General features: G+C 45.3%; 1 protein-coding gene across 4 annotated transcripts in view; it reads left to right on the forward strand.

Annotated features, from left to right (window-relative positions):
- Positions 1-8,391, forward strand: part of LOC126540614 (proline-rich protein 5-like) — a 47,162-nt gene extending 38,771 nt beyond the window's left edge. For all 4 annotated transcript variants that reach the window (XM_050187451.3, XM_055076153.1, XM_055076154.1 and 1 more), the window contains 3 exons: positions 2,155-2,222; positions 4,944-5,109; positions 8,193-8,391. In XM_050187451.3, coding sequence (XP_050043408.1) covers positions 2,155-2,222; positions 4,944-5,109; positions 8,193-8,305 — 347 coding nt within the window. In that variant the 3' untranslated portion in view covers positions 8,306-8,391. The remainder of the gene's footprint in view (positions 1-2,154; positions 2,223-4,943; positions 5,110-8,192) is intronic.
- The last annotated feature ends 4,624 nt before the right edge of the window (positions 8,392-13,015 follow it).

Raw genomic sequence — 13,015 nt, forward strand, 5'->3', positions numbered from 1 at the left:
CTTTACCGCTTACATAAATACAAGTACACGAATGCTTTTCTTTTCTTGCATTTCGCCTCCACTAAAACGCGGCCGCTGCGGCCGCGATCTGAACCAGGACCGCGACCTCAGCAGTGCAATGCCATAGCGACTGGGCTACCGCGGCACATATCCCAAGTTCCTGCTAGACTGGGTTGCACTAAAGCTCATTCGGAAACTGCAGCTTACACCTATCATTGGATGCAAATCTATACGTCAAGTTTGACCGAAAGAGAACGCTTTCGTACACCATATGTGATGTCAGTAGTGCTTTCGTTATGGGGGTGTTATTCCGTCTGAGCAGTCTAACAGTGAACATCTTCATAACCGAGTGTATCTAGATGCCCAGCCCTGTCTTGCAAGTTATAAGTTCCGCTGACAAAGCGCTCACCCCTGTGACGTCTTGTACATTGCTTTCCCCATAAGATGCACCCATAAGTCCCATGCTTGGATTCTTCTTGGCCTATTTATTTCTTCTCGCATCGCGCGAAATCACGCGTGGACGTGCAGTACATCTGCGATGACCCGGTGACTGTTGTCCACAAGTGATGTTGCTGCAATCGCAGCATTGCGGAAACCATGTGTATTCTTCGTCATGTAGTGTCATCTCATATGATAACTTTGATGCCGCTGTCAGTCATGACCTTCCGAAAATGGCGCTGTGAAAGTCTGCAAAGATTGTCGAACGGCTTGCGTCACTTGCACTTGTCAAAGTCTCTAAGTGTTAGGTCATGAGCCGCTCTTCTGAGAAACAGGAAAGCCACCGTTTGGCCCTTTCGTGGTTGCGTAACGATTTTCGCAAATGTTACTGTAATTATGAAAAAAAGTATAGGTTAATGTATTTCCTTCTGGACATTGATTGATAAAAAAGAAATTTAAGTCATGCACGACCCAGCGCAACTAAATTAGTATATGTCTTGAACCCGTACCACTTTCGGAAAAAAAGTTTAACATGTGTCACGAGATGCAGCGGTGTTGCATAAAGTATATTTCTAAAAGGCCTTTCTTATGCAGTGCTCTATAAAACTGTTTGAAATGCTTTGCACATCTTAAGGGTGGCATTTAAGACTGTAGAGTTATAATATGCTCTGGATTCCTAATCGAGGGATGTGCACCAAGCATAAGCAAGCTTCAAATGTGCAGAGGTAGGACGTGTGACAAAGATGTAAAATAATTTTTCCAATAACGCTAACTGTATGATATTTACAATTTATATCGTAAGAAATGCCGCCTATTTAGAATAATTGTGCTGAAGGGGTTGCGTTGCGTTGATTTCATCGGAAGCTTATAAAAATGCGTAAATTCTAAAGAACTACACCTTATATGTTTCTTTGTATTTGATAGCTCTCTCATTAAGCCATATTCGCAATTTGAGGTTAAGATGTACACCTGATGTTGCGGCTATATTGCAGCGGTTCAAATTGAGCGATAATTTGAGAGCTGACTGATTCTAAATGCTCATTTTAGAGAAATGACTTTGACTGTGGCGCATATGGGATGCGGAAGTTTTGCATTTTGATTTGTAGTGACTATAAATCTGGTGCCAGTTCCATCGATCAGGTGAATAAACAGACTCTCGCAAGACGCACGGTATGATGCAGCGTTTTAGGCGTTGGCTATCTTGCGTGCAAATAGAAAATATATGGTTGTACTTACCTTCAGCCTTCCGCCGACTGTAAACACACCTCATCAGAAAGAAACAGATAAAAAAGCGCCTTATTCGTGTTACTTGCCTATCTTAGTACGGTATACCTGATTATGCAGTGTGGAAGTGGACCGGTACATTTACTTTAATGACGCCCCAAGTAATTTCACAAGAAATAAAGTATACCTAGTCTTGAATTACTAAAGTGACCGAAGTTGATAGATAAAGCTCATGTACAGAGAGCAAACCTTATTCTATTTCGCTTGTACTGGCAGTTGTGAGGAGGCATTATCTCAGTTTGCTTACACACAAAATACTAGGTTTATCACCTGCCAGCGTATTCCCGTCGTAACTCGGTAGTGTCCTGGATGCTGTTGCCTGTTAACTACATTGCATCACTTGACACTGCAACCAGGACAAGATTGCCTTAGTGTTATACAGCTCTTGCTATCCAGCAAGATAAACTCTGTATGATTGGTTTGTCTCTGCAGATCTCATCAACGAGAACACTCGCCACCTCGTCCCCGATGGAATCCGGCACATGCTTCTTATTCTTTACGTAAGCCTTTATCTCGTCGTAGCAGAAACGAAACCAAATAATGCATTACTACCCTCTCATGTCCTTTCGCATTAGTTTCGCTAAGTGAAGCGTTTTTGTCAATATGATCCACTTTTTGATAATAGCGTGTGTAATCGTATTGTCCCTGTTATATACATTAGTTGGGTCCCTACGATGATTGCATGGGTTTAGTTTTGCTGTGATTCATTACCACTTTAACACAATTTACACTGACCCTTCCGTATGCTCACTAACTCTTTTCGGCTTCCACCTGATTGTGTTTATATTTCTGTGCAATATTTTGTGATTTTGACCAGGCTATGTTCATTACCTGTTTCATGTAGCTGCTTGTGTTCAGCAATAAGCATTTGCGTAACTCGCACGGCTTCGACTGTCTGCCAGGCACTGCCCTAAAGCCCGAAGGTGTTCCGACAGACCTGATTTATGTGGATGTATAGAAGATGCGCAATAAAATTACCATCATTATGATTATTACTTAGTGAAACATGTTGAACGCGAATAATAGTGATATATACCATAGCAATGGAAAGAAGCTTCTTCCATAGGAAGAGCCGACTTTCAAGGGAATTCATTCCGCCTAGGTTCCATGTTGTAAATAGAACGCTTCTGCACTTATGTACCTCTTACTAAGTTAAACGTATGTAGGAATGAGATTGAGTGTAGGTGTGATGCACAAACGGAGTTCTATGTGCTCAACAAGTTATGCGCCGCGATCCTTATTTATTTATATTCAGTCTAAGAGAGGGCATCCGTGTTCATTCGGAACTCTATATACCTTATTCGCGCGAAATGCGCACTGTGGCACACACACTTCAGGGCGATTCGTTAACTTCGCCAGGTGTAACACTGAATATGATACACGAAATGTCATTTGATGTCATCGCGGCCATATGCTGCCCGCCCTCACTATATTTGACTAACACAGACATAGAGAAAGTAATGGAGCATAAAAACTGACCTTACAGCTTTTAGTATTGCTGGATCAATGATCTGATGCATATTTTTCAAGGGACGCCTTCGAATGTGGTTCACCCTAAGTACGATTGCGGAAAGTGCTGTTAACTGCAGCAACGGTACGATGAAGACTGTGAAGCTGTAAAAAGTGTTACTGTGAAGCGACGTACTAAGTCGCTTAGAATTACAAACTAGCCCCGCTAGAAGTTCTGTGAAAGGAGTTCGGGCACAAACATTAAGCATACCGAGTGGGGTTTCTGTGCTTAGCTGGTGAGTCAAAGAACTGAAACGGCATATAAGATGCGAATACGGTTAAAACGACTTGGATCATAACCGTCCCGGCAGTGTTTCGTACAAACATGACCCCACCTTTGATAAATCAACGGTATAGCACAAGCTTCTTTTCAGGTACGCTCTGCTATGAATTGCCTGATACGCCGCGCAGTTTGGGACTATCCGCTGTGTTTCCGGTAGATTCACTGCCACCGTTATCAGCTGAACTTGTGTAATGTTTTTCAAGGCGTGTTATATTTCATCTGGAAGTTCCCGTCTCACTAAATTAGCTAAATAAAATCCTGAAGTATTAAGTGTCAAACCCACGATCTGATTAAGAATCTAGCCGTTAGAAAATCTCAGTTTTCGCAATATGTACCTAAACTTGAGAACACGAGCGTTTTAGCATTTCGCCTCCATCGAAATACAACCCCCGCGGCCAAGATCAAATCCGCGATGTCGAACTCAGCAGTGCAACGCCGTCGCCACTAAGTTACCGCGGCATGTTTCATATGACGTAAATATATGCGTTTCATAGCACTCAGAAGGCTCAACAAAACGACTTTGTGGAATCACGAACCAACGGATGCCACCACAGAACAGCAACATATGCTGGTTTATTTCAACTTGTAATGAACGTAAAAAGCGATGCAGCAGAGTCTTGAAGCAGGAGCCATAGCTACGGTCTGGCGATTCATGAGCGGCGCAAGAAGTCTGGTCGAGTGGTCCGCATGGTGAGCAGTGGCGTTTCCGTGACACGTAGCCTACTTGTATCATTTGCTGTTGTCGAGACCAGTGATGTGCCTAGACGTGGAAGGTCTGCCCCGCCTGCCAAAGCGATGACGCGGCGAAGGCTTCGCTAGATATACGCGTGTACTTGTGGCAATAATGCACCACCACAACATCGGCTGCGAGAACAAGGTTGTGACGAAGACCCCGGATTTTCGCTATTATGCGTACTACATAATTCCCGGTAGTTGCAGTAACTGAACTTACTTGAGTGTGTAGCTGGTCATAAAATTTGATGGGCCCGAATAGCCTTAAAACTGATAAATAATTCCTTTCATAAGTACATTCTAAGCAGCAACATAAGGGGGAGGGAGGCAAGGATAAGACAATGAATTGTGATACCTGGAGGCAAAAGAAAGGAAATGATTGACCCGTGTCTGGGGAAGCTGGCGTGGCCATGCGGACAGTACTAACATTGCGTTTGAAAACAAGAAGTCGACAACCCTTAGAACAAGAATGTGAAATTATTTTAGTCTGCTAAGGCTACAACACCTAATTTCTTATTGAGATGAAAGGAGTGAATAAATGTTGAATGAAATAAAAGAAATGTAGCCAGTGTTATTGTTTAGCTTATTTCGCTCAAATCCCTTCAGACGGCTGCATGACAACGGTCATCATGAAATCTTTGAACATGCTTCGGCACTACATATATATGTTTTGTATTTTATACCTGTTTCCGCGCAGAATGTCAGCGACAGTTATCCGCCAACAAAGACCAAACTGAAGCTTGAAGTACTTCTGGCACGGCTTCTGGATTCCTTCTTGGGATTTCAAGGCTTCTACGAAGGCAAGCCTGAGCCTACGGTAAAGTCTGCAGAGCCTGAAGTCGCCGCACGCAGAAAGTCAGCAGGTACGCTTCCGCGTACGGTTTCTTTATCACGTTTCTTGTTACGCGCACGCACGCACGCACGCACGCACGCACGCACACATGCACATACACACAAAAATGTCACTGTGCTGTTATCACAGAAACGAGGCTTGCAACACAGCACCGCTCTCAAAAGAATGTCGCACCGCCATTTGAGGAAGAACATACTTTTCTAGACGTGTTACCTTAAATAAAACAGAGTGTATAAACTGAGAAATGTCACCGCGATAGCAAAAAAGCGATATATTACGCTCCCGTCTTGTCATACAAGCATTCCCAGTTCTACGGAATGCCTTCAACATTTTTACTGATCTCTTGTGCTCAGTGCACTCGATTTTCCAACGGGTGTCCATATAATATCGTCGGATTTGAGGTTGCGTGTAGAATGCGAAGAACGTTACTTAGACCAGAGAAGAATCCTATTAAATACAGCTTACCTACTGGGAATTTGAGCGCCGAGAGACCAAGTGCACTACCGGCCTGTTACAAGGTATCATGCATAAAAAATTATTTATCTCTGTGGTATTACGTGCCAAAACAGGATATGATTATGAAGAATGCCGAAGTGGGGGACTTCGGATTAATTTTGACACATTGGGCTTCTTTAACGTGCATCCAATGCACGGTAGAAGGGCATCTTGTTATTTCGCTCCTAACGAAATGCGGCCGCCGTGGCCGGGATTTAAACCCGCACCGTGGTTTCGCAGCGCATTGTCAAAGCCACTACGCCACCACGGCGGGCACTACGCATACAGACAACATGCCATCAAAGTTATCATTCTTCGACTTGTAGAAGACTTCCTAGAATTCGACTTACCAGCAGATACTTTACCGATTGTGAGAAAAGCAAGTAGACTGGCCCTATGGAAGTAAAGGGCCTGCCATAAATACTGTCACATGGTTTATGCCTAATATGTTGGCTGAGAATAAAAAAGTCGGAGGATATCTTCTATAGTGCATTAGGTGATATATTAGGAACACAAGAAAAACAGTTTTATTATGTCCTTGCTCCTGGCCTTGATCACGGTCTTTAAACGCTTTCGGGACGCTTCAATCACAACCCACAAAGTATTCACTGGATAATTTATTTCCAGGCTCGCTCCAGCGATGCTTTCAGGGTCGCCATGCTAGTGTGTTGAAGAGCGAGGGCATCCTGCTCAATAATAGTCTTCATAGAGACGGCCACTGCGCTTGGCCCAGCCAATCGTCCGCTAGAATGTAGTCGAGCGTGAGAGCGCGACAGCACTGCTATGGTGTTTACTGTTCGAGTTTTGTGCTCCGACACCATCCTGCTGCAAAGTCCAAGACTACTCGCAGAAGTAGAATAGGAACGGGGGCGGCGAATGAGGCAATAGAATATCTTTAAAAGTATGCGCGAGTTTGGACGTCTGCGCATTTTGTCACAATAACAAGAAGAATGCGGCCGCTGGCGATGAGCCCAACTCAAACCATGACAGACACTGCCTGGGAGTGTCTAAAAACTATCCAAATGACTGCATCAGTAATCTCTGACGTCGAAAAAAGCAAGGGATACTTCTGAGTGTTGTGACGGGCATCTACCGTAAAAGTGTTCTTTTCTGTCGTGACAGTTTCCAAGTGTTCTTCATTCGCGGCCCGTGGTGTGCGGTTCGTGATTTCGCGTGACACACAGGCGATGTGAGAGTGGCCCGAAAAATGTGCGACCAATCGTGCAATGCTAGCGGCAGAAATAGTGTGGACACAGATCGGAATAGCTTTACGTTACAGCGTCCCTGAATAGTATGAATGAATGGTGTCACGACATATTTCGTCCTGCTTCTTTTTTTCTTTTGGCTGTGATGAGAAACTAGGTTTTATTTAGGCGCAGGTTTCGGACTCTCTCTCTCTGTAGGAATCACATACTAACTGCTACCAGCATGCTGCAAGAGAATGCCGAGATCCACAAACGCGTGAGCTGAAGATCGAACTCCGCGCACGCATGACTTCGCTAAGGCTGACTGAAAGCACGACCACAAAATGCCCCTTTGCTTTAAATGTGTATCTTAAGAGCTACATGCTCTAAGAACAGCCTTACACTTTTGACTCTTTGTCGTTATACTTACCGCCTCCAAGAATCATGTCGCATAGAGAAGAAACGGAGCCTTAGCTTATCTTGCATAGGCTTGGCAATGGCTCGTGAAAACTACGTAGGCTTGACACAGTTCCTCTACTACCGCCTCTTATATGCCCCCCCCCAGGCCGCAATATTTATAGAAGAAAGAAATCAGACGATTAGCCCAAAGGAGACTTGCCAGTACTTCGCATGATATGACAGAAAATTCTTGTGATAAACGGAATAACAAGTACAGTTCACATCGCGATTCATAATACTACTTCAGTGGTAAATTGCGCCAGATAGGGGAGTTGTCCTCTTTTTTGTTTTGCTCTTGTAAAGCTATTCATGTCGCAGAGTCAGAGCCCAACAAGTTGGTGAAGGATTCATGTACCTGTGCCCAAAGCGAATGGCTTTCTTTGGTCCATTCGCCCCTTTTTCATGATGGTCGGTGGCTGGTAGCTTTCACCGCAGATACAAAGAAGCAGCAATAAAAAGCCCGTGCTCTCGCGCAACCAATGCTGCAGGGCCGCGAACGTCACTGGATGCCAACTATATTATCTCTGTGAGATGCACGTGCTTGCGCGCTGCAGTTCCGGGACATCTGAAAGTTTAGATGCTGTTGCGGAGCGCTTAGGAAGAGCCACCCTCTTTCTTTTCCGCCGCCCTCTCCACCTGTAGCGGCTGCCGGAAAGGAGGATGGCAGTCGCCCTCTATGCCGACAACACACGTATGACGAATCGGCTTATACGCGTATGTATGGCCACCTGTACTACCGCTACAGATGTGGCCGTTCACGGCTCTATTCTCTACGCAATTGCGCAATGATGCAACCAAGGATAGCTAAGTAAATATTCTGACGGCAACAAATATATGTATGCAAGCGCATCACTACATTAATTAGGTGAATGGCTTTTTACAAGCGGTCGGCTATTCGCTCCAATGATAACCATCGTCGAAGCTTTCCGCACAATATCTTTCTTTTTACTTGCAGATGGAGTACCGCTACCAAGGAAGCTGTCCCGACCGATGAGCTCCCAGCCTCGCCAGATCGAAACACTGCATGAGCTTTTTCTCACAGCTCTGCGGAAGCAGCCTGATTTTTAGTTGTTACACATGTCTTACATTTATCTTGTATATACTGCATCGTCAATGCAAAAGACACGGGCTTTAATAAATTATTGCGAGGTTTCCGTTAGCGTTTTCGCACACCTAAGGTATGCAGTTGCATCGCCGCCGGCCTTCATCGGCTGTAGCGCTGCTGTAACACGCAACGTCATACACTAATGCGAATGAGCCTGTGTTCGGTGAAGCGCCCGGTGTAATTAGCACTACGACTGTTGATTGCATCCCTTCGAAACACGAGTTAGATCAACATTTGGTGACATGCTATAGTTAACGACGTGTGAGATTGACAGATTAAGGACGCTTTCTTGATTTCGTAGATGGTGGTGCATGGCCATTCTTACACGGGGTGCTTTCTTTAGTCAATGCAGATATTTAATATGTATATAAAATAAAACAGATGAGCGCCGCAATTGTGACATATTGGAGGGCAAGTTCCTAGGAAAGCTGGAAATACTTTGCCGCTAATAAGGCGAGCTACAAAATACTTTAATTCGCAAAAATTCACTTATTAACTTGTTAAAAGCGCAGCTTTTCTTTGCCAACCTTGGGGGTTTTTGTAACCATGGGTGCTGCGGCCAGGCTGTTCTCTAGCCCAACAAGCCACCCAATCACGCCGGAGTTACAGGATCCGCCTCGCGGTAGAGCATCCGCCTCGTATGCGGCAGGTGCCGAGTTCGAATCCCTGTGCCGCGAGAAACGCACGTTCTTTTTTAATGGGTAGAAATGTTCCCTGACCTAGTGCTCGGCTCTCATGCGGGTTCACATCTCAAATAGGGGGCCCAATAGGGATTTACTAGTTGTCTCTGGTCACCTGGTTGTCCAACCACATACAGTCCCGTTGAAGAGCATCCGCCGCGGCTGTGGGAGGTAGGTGCTACTGCTGGGTACCTACTGGTGAAATAGATACAAGCGCGCTCTCGGCCTGTTGCTCGGCCATTATGGGACCTAAAAGCTGTTTGTTCTAAACCCGAATGTGTATCCACCTCAACAGGTGCATTTTGGGCGCTACGGGGGAAATGGCCACCATGCGCGCGGCCCGAGCCATCTGCGATGGGTAGAGTGATTTATTTTGAATCTCGTGCCCAGTCGTCTCAGTGATTTTTAATTATTTCGAATTATTTCAGAAACTTCAGTAACTCAACTTGTAACTAAGCTTATGCTCCGATATCATATCTATTATGAAATCCATAAATATTGTACTGTCCTGTTGTTTTTCTATATTTTTTTTATTTATCTTGAATTTCCTCCCCGGTCGTCTCAACAGATGAACCGGAAGTGCTGCGTAAGAAACAAAAATGTCGCTCGATGCTCGTGCCACGAAAAACCGGTTGTGACGGCGTTTCGGCTGACGTGATACGATATATCCGCAATATAAATGCATGATTGTTCAAGTTATCACATGTAATCATTATAATAGTGTAATAGCAGATGGTTGGTAGCAATGGGTAGATATTCATAAGCTAGCTAAATAAGCAAACAAAAGCGAAGTAGCAGCCGATCCATGGAATACTCACGCATTTATTAGGTAATGCTCCGAATTTGTGTAGCATTCTTTAGCTATATTTTTAATGCGAAAGCATGACACGTCGCATTACGTTAAAATCCGGTGTTGTCAGCAGCTTGACGGATTGACGGTACGAAAAATGGTCGACGGCAAAGAGTGACACCACATAAAATATACTTGAATTGACGCCGAATTTCTCCGGGAGGTTCCTGCAAACAAAATAAACTAACCCCATTGAAAAGAATATTTGGTAAATTTCGGCCGTGGTGGAAATCGAAAATGGACCCCCGGGGCGCGACATGAGCCCGTTTCCCCGATGCTACAGCGGCTCCACGGTTCTAGTTGACTAAATACGTGCCTGGTTTGTGCGTCATAGCGCACGTCACGTCACAGCCATCTGGCTGACTAAACGTGTGGCCTAGAGCTTGCGCAGTTCCGCACGAGAGGGCGCAGCCAATAGGTAGGAAGTGGTGCCACGCCATGAGTGTTTACAATGACTGTATAAAATAAAAAAAACCATTAGTGCCCAAGTGAATGCTGCTGAGCGTTCCTTCGAGTTATGAACTCCTCGCAGCCAAGGAGCGCGTCGAGTCGCTTGGCGTGTTTTCAACGTGTAGCATTGATAACCTTGTGTCGCCGAAAATCCGCCGTCGGCGTCCGGAATTTTAGAAAAAAGTTTATTTCCACAAAAGACGGTACGAACACTGAGTCACAATGACGGCACAATTCCAAGAGGTCGATAACATATACAAAGTACGAAGCATTGCATACATGGCACGTTTTGAAAGAAGTGTCCGAGTGCACACTCACTAACATATAACCACATTGACAAACGGAAACGCACAGTTACACATAAACTAACTATCACATTACATAAAATGACGTTCAATACATACAGTGTGCACAATGGTTACGTGTAATGATGATGTGACTATACATAGTTTTGCAGCCATGCTACTAAATGTGTATATACAAAGATGATCATGCGTACGACAGCACACAGAAATCACGGGCACCTACATTCATGCATATTCAGTGAATATTTTTGATGGTCCCGCTAGAAGAACCAGGCGGGTCGAAAATTAAGCCATACACGTCATCAGCCACTGACAGGAAATGCCATAACAACTGTCGAATGAACTCCTCTTCCCCAAGAACGAACAACTCCTCTGACAGACATGACATTTGCTAAATGCAGAGCCTCTCCACAAGTGGAAACAGAGCACGGCGACGATGATCCGCGGCAACTGCCTCGCACCGGTTGCGCCACAGACAAAAGGCCCCCGCTTCAATTAAAGGTCGCGCGAAGGGGCCACTGGAGAGGAGACCAGTTGTAATAAAGCGGTCAACTCCAAGGCCACTGAAACCAGCATGCACGGTCCTCCAAAATAGCTTAGCAACGACGCATTGCACATGATTCTTCGATTCTTGAAGGGGACAATTGGGACACAGCGAAGATGGCACTATGCCCGACCGCTCTACTCTGTCACGCGTTGGTAGCACTTGCGACCTTAGACTCCACGTGAAGTCGCGCTAGTGGCCAGGCAGAAATGACGCAGTTATCGCACCCACTACACATTATTGTAGCGTGCGCGGCGCGCTAGGTGGAACTAGAGAAAGCAGAAAAGCTGACATTGTATCCCCAATGCGGTTTTCGACAACGTCTATATCAGGACATACCTATTATACGTGGCAATAAAATGTCACGGCCGTACAGTAAAATGCAGGTGCGTTTAACACTTGTGGTCCACGATTTAAGTGTTCGCACGGTGGCATGTAACGAATTTTTGTGCCAAGGAAATAGCAGGCGGGTACACGCACAGGACACTGATCATACTGTAACAGACGGAGCCGAAATCGCAGAGCAAGCAGCCGGCAGTAGATAGACACGGATGGGAACGCGAACCCACCGCGAGAGCGTGGTTGCCCAAGCGCCGCGCGACAGGCCAGTTCTGTACATCCCGACCAGAAGAAGGCACCAAGAAGGCACTGCAATGACCTAGTAACCCGTAAAGATGGCTGTAGAACATGAAAAACTTACCACACACGTCCACAAAATACAGACTGTGCTAAGTACTTTCTTTCTAATAAGGTTAAATCACACCATTGAACATCCTGAATATTTCGCCTTACTTCTCCAAGAATAGAGAGCCACACAGTCTGATATGCCATCATTGGTGTAATCAAGGCCTAAAATACGAATAGAATCGCTCTCTTGAAGACGGAAAAGGGGCTTAGGCGTGTATGTGGGGAACCAATGAACAAATAATGACATTTTGAACAATTTGGCGCAGCACCTTAAATATTTCCGCACTCAGTGAAAATTTGAAGGCTACGGGATAAGCTATGTTCATTCTTAAAGTACAATTTGATGTCATCGGCGAAGGCTGTCACCATCAACACTGCTACCAGGCATTGGGAGACCGCGAACGTAAGGCTATATCGGTACCGTGCACAGAAATGGCTCCAGGCTGAGCACAAAGAGTACAGGTGACAGAGGGCAACCCTGACGAACACCACGAGTGACGGGAAAGGGTGAACCCCCTTTCACAGCCATCAAGAAATAATGTACTTCGGATATTTGAATAGGCATTCCTAATAACTTCAATAAAACTTGATGAAAAGCCGAACCAGGTCAGTACATTGAACGTGTAGCTATGTTCAAGGCGATCGAATGCCTTTCCTTGATTAGTGAAACCAACCGACCTCCTGCTGACCTTGTGAGCGCATACGTGATTATGTCATGCGTAACGAACGAGAGACTTTGTATCTCTCTGCCAGGGACCTAGCGCGCCTGATGGTGTCCTATTAATGAAGGCATCAGGCTTGCCAAAGGTCGAGTGACAACAACTGTGAAGATCTTGTAGACAACTCTGAGAAGCGTGATTGGCCTCCATTCCTCTAGAAGAGCTGTTGATCGATCGTGCTTAGGTATCAGCACAATATGGCGTCACGAAAACTAGACGAGAATTCGAAGTTGTCGAAGCAGCGGCTGATAACAGATACGAAAATCGCACCAATAGCTTCCCAGAACGTTAGATAAAACTCAACGGGTAACCCATCCGGCCCTAGGGCCGAGCCACGTTTCATGGAAGATAATGCTGCCTTCACCTCATCAGCTGATGGTCGTGCACAAAGACCGTCAGCTACCTCAGGTGGAACCTGAGGCAGCCCACTAAGCATTG

This window comes from Dermacentor andersoni, chromosome 2, assembly GCF_023375885.2.
Source record: "Dermacentor andersoni chromosome 2, qqDerAnde1_hic_scaffold, whole genome shotgun sequence".
NCBI lineage: Eukaryota > Metazoa > Arthropoda > Arachnida > Ixodida > Ixodidae > Dermacentor > Dermacentor andersoni.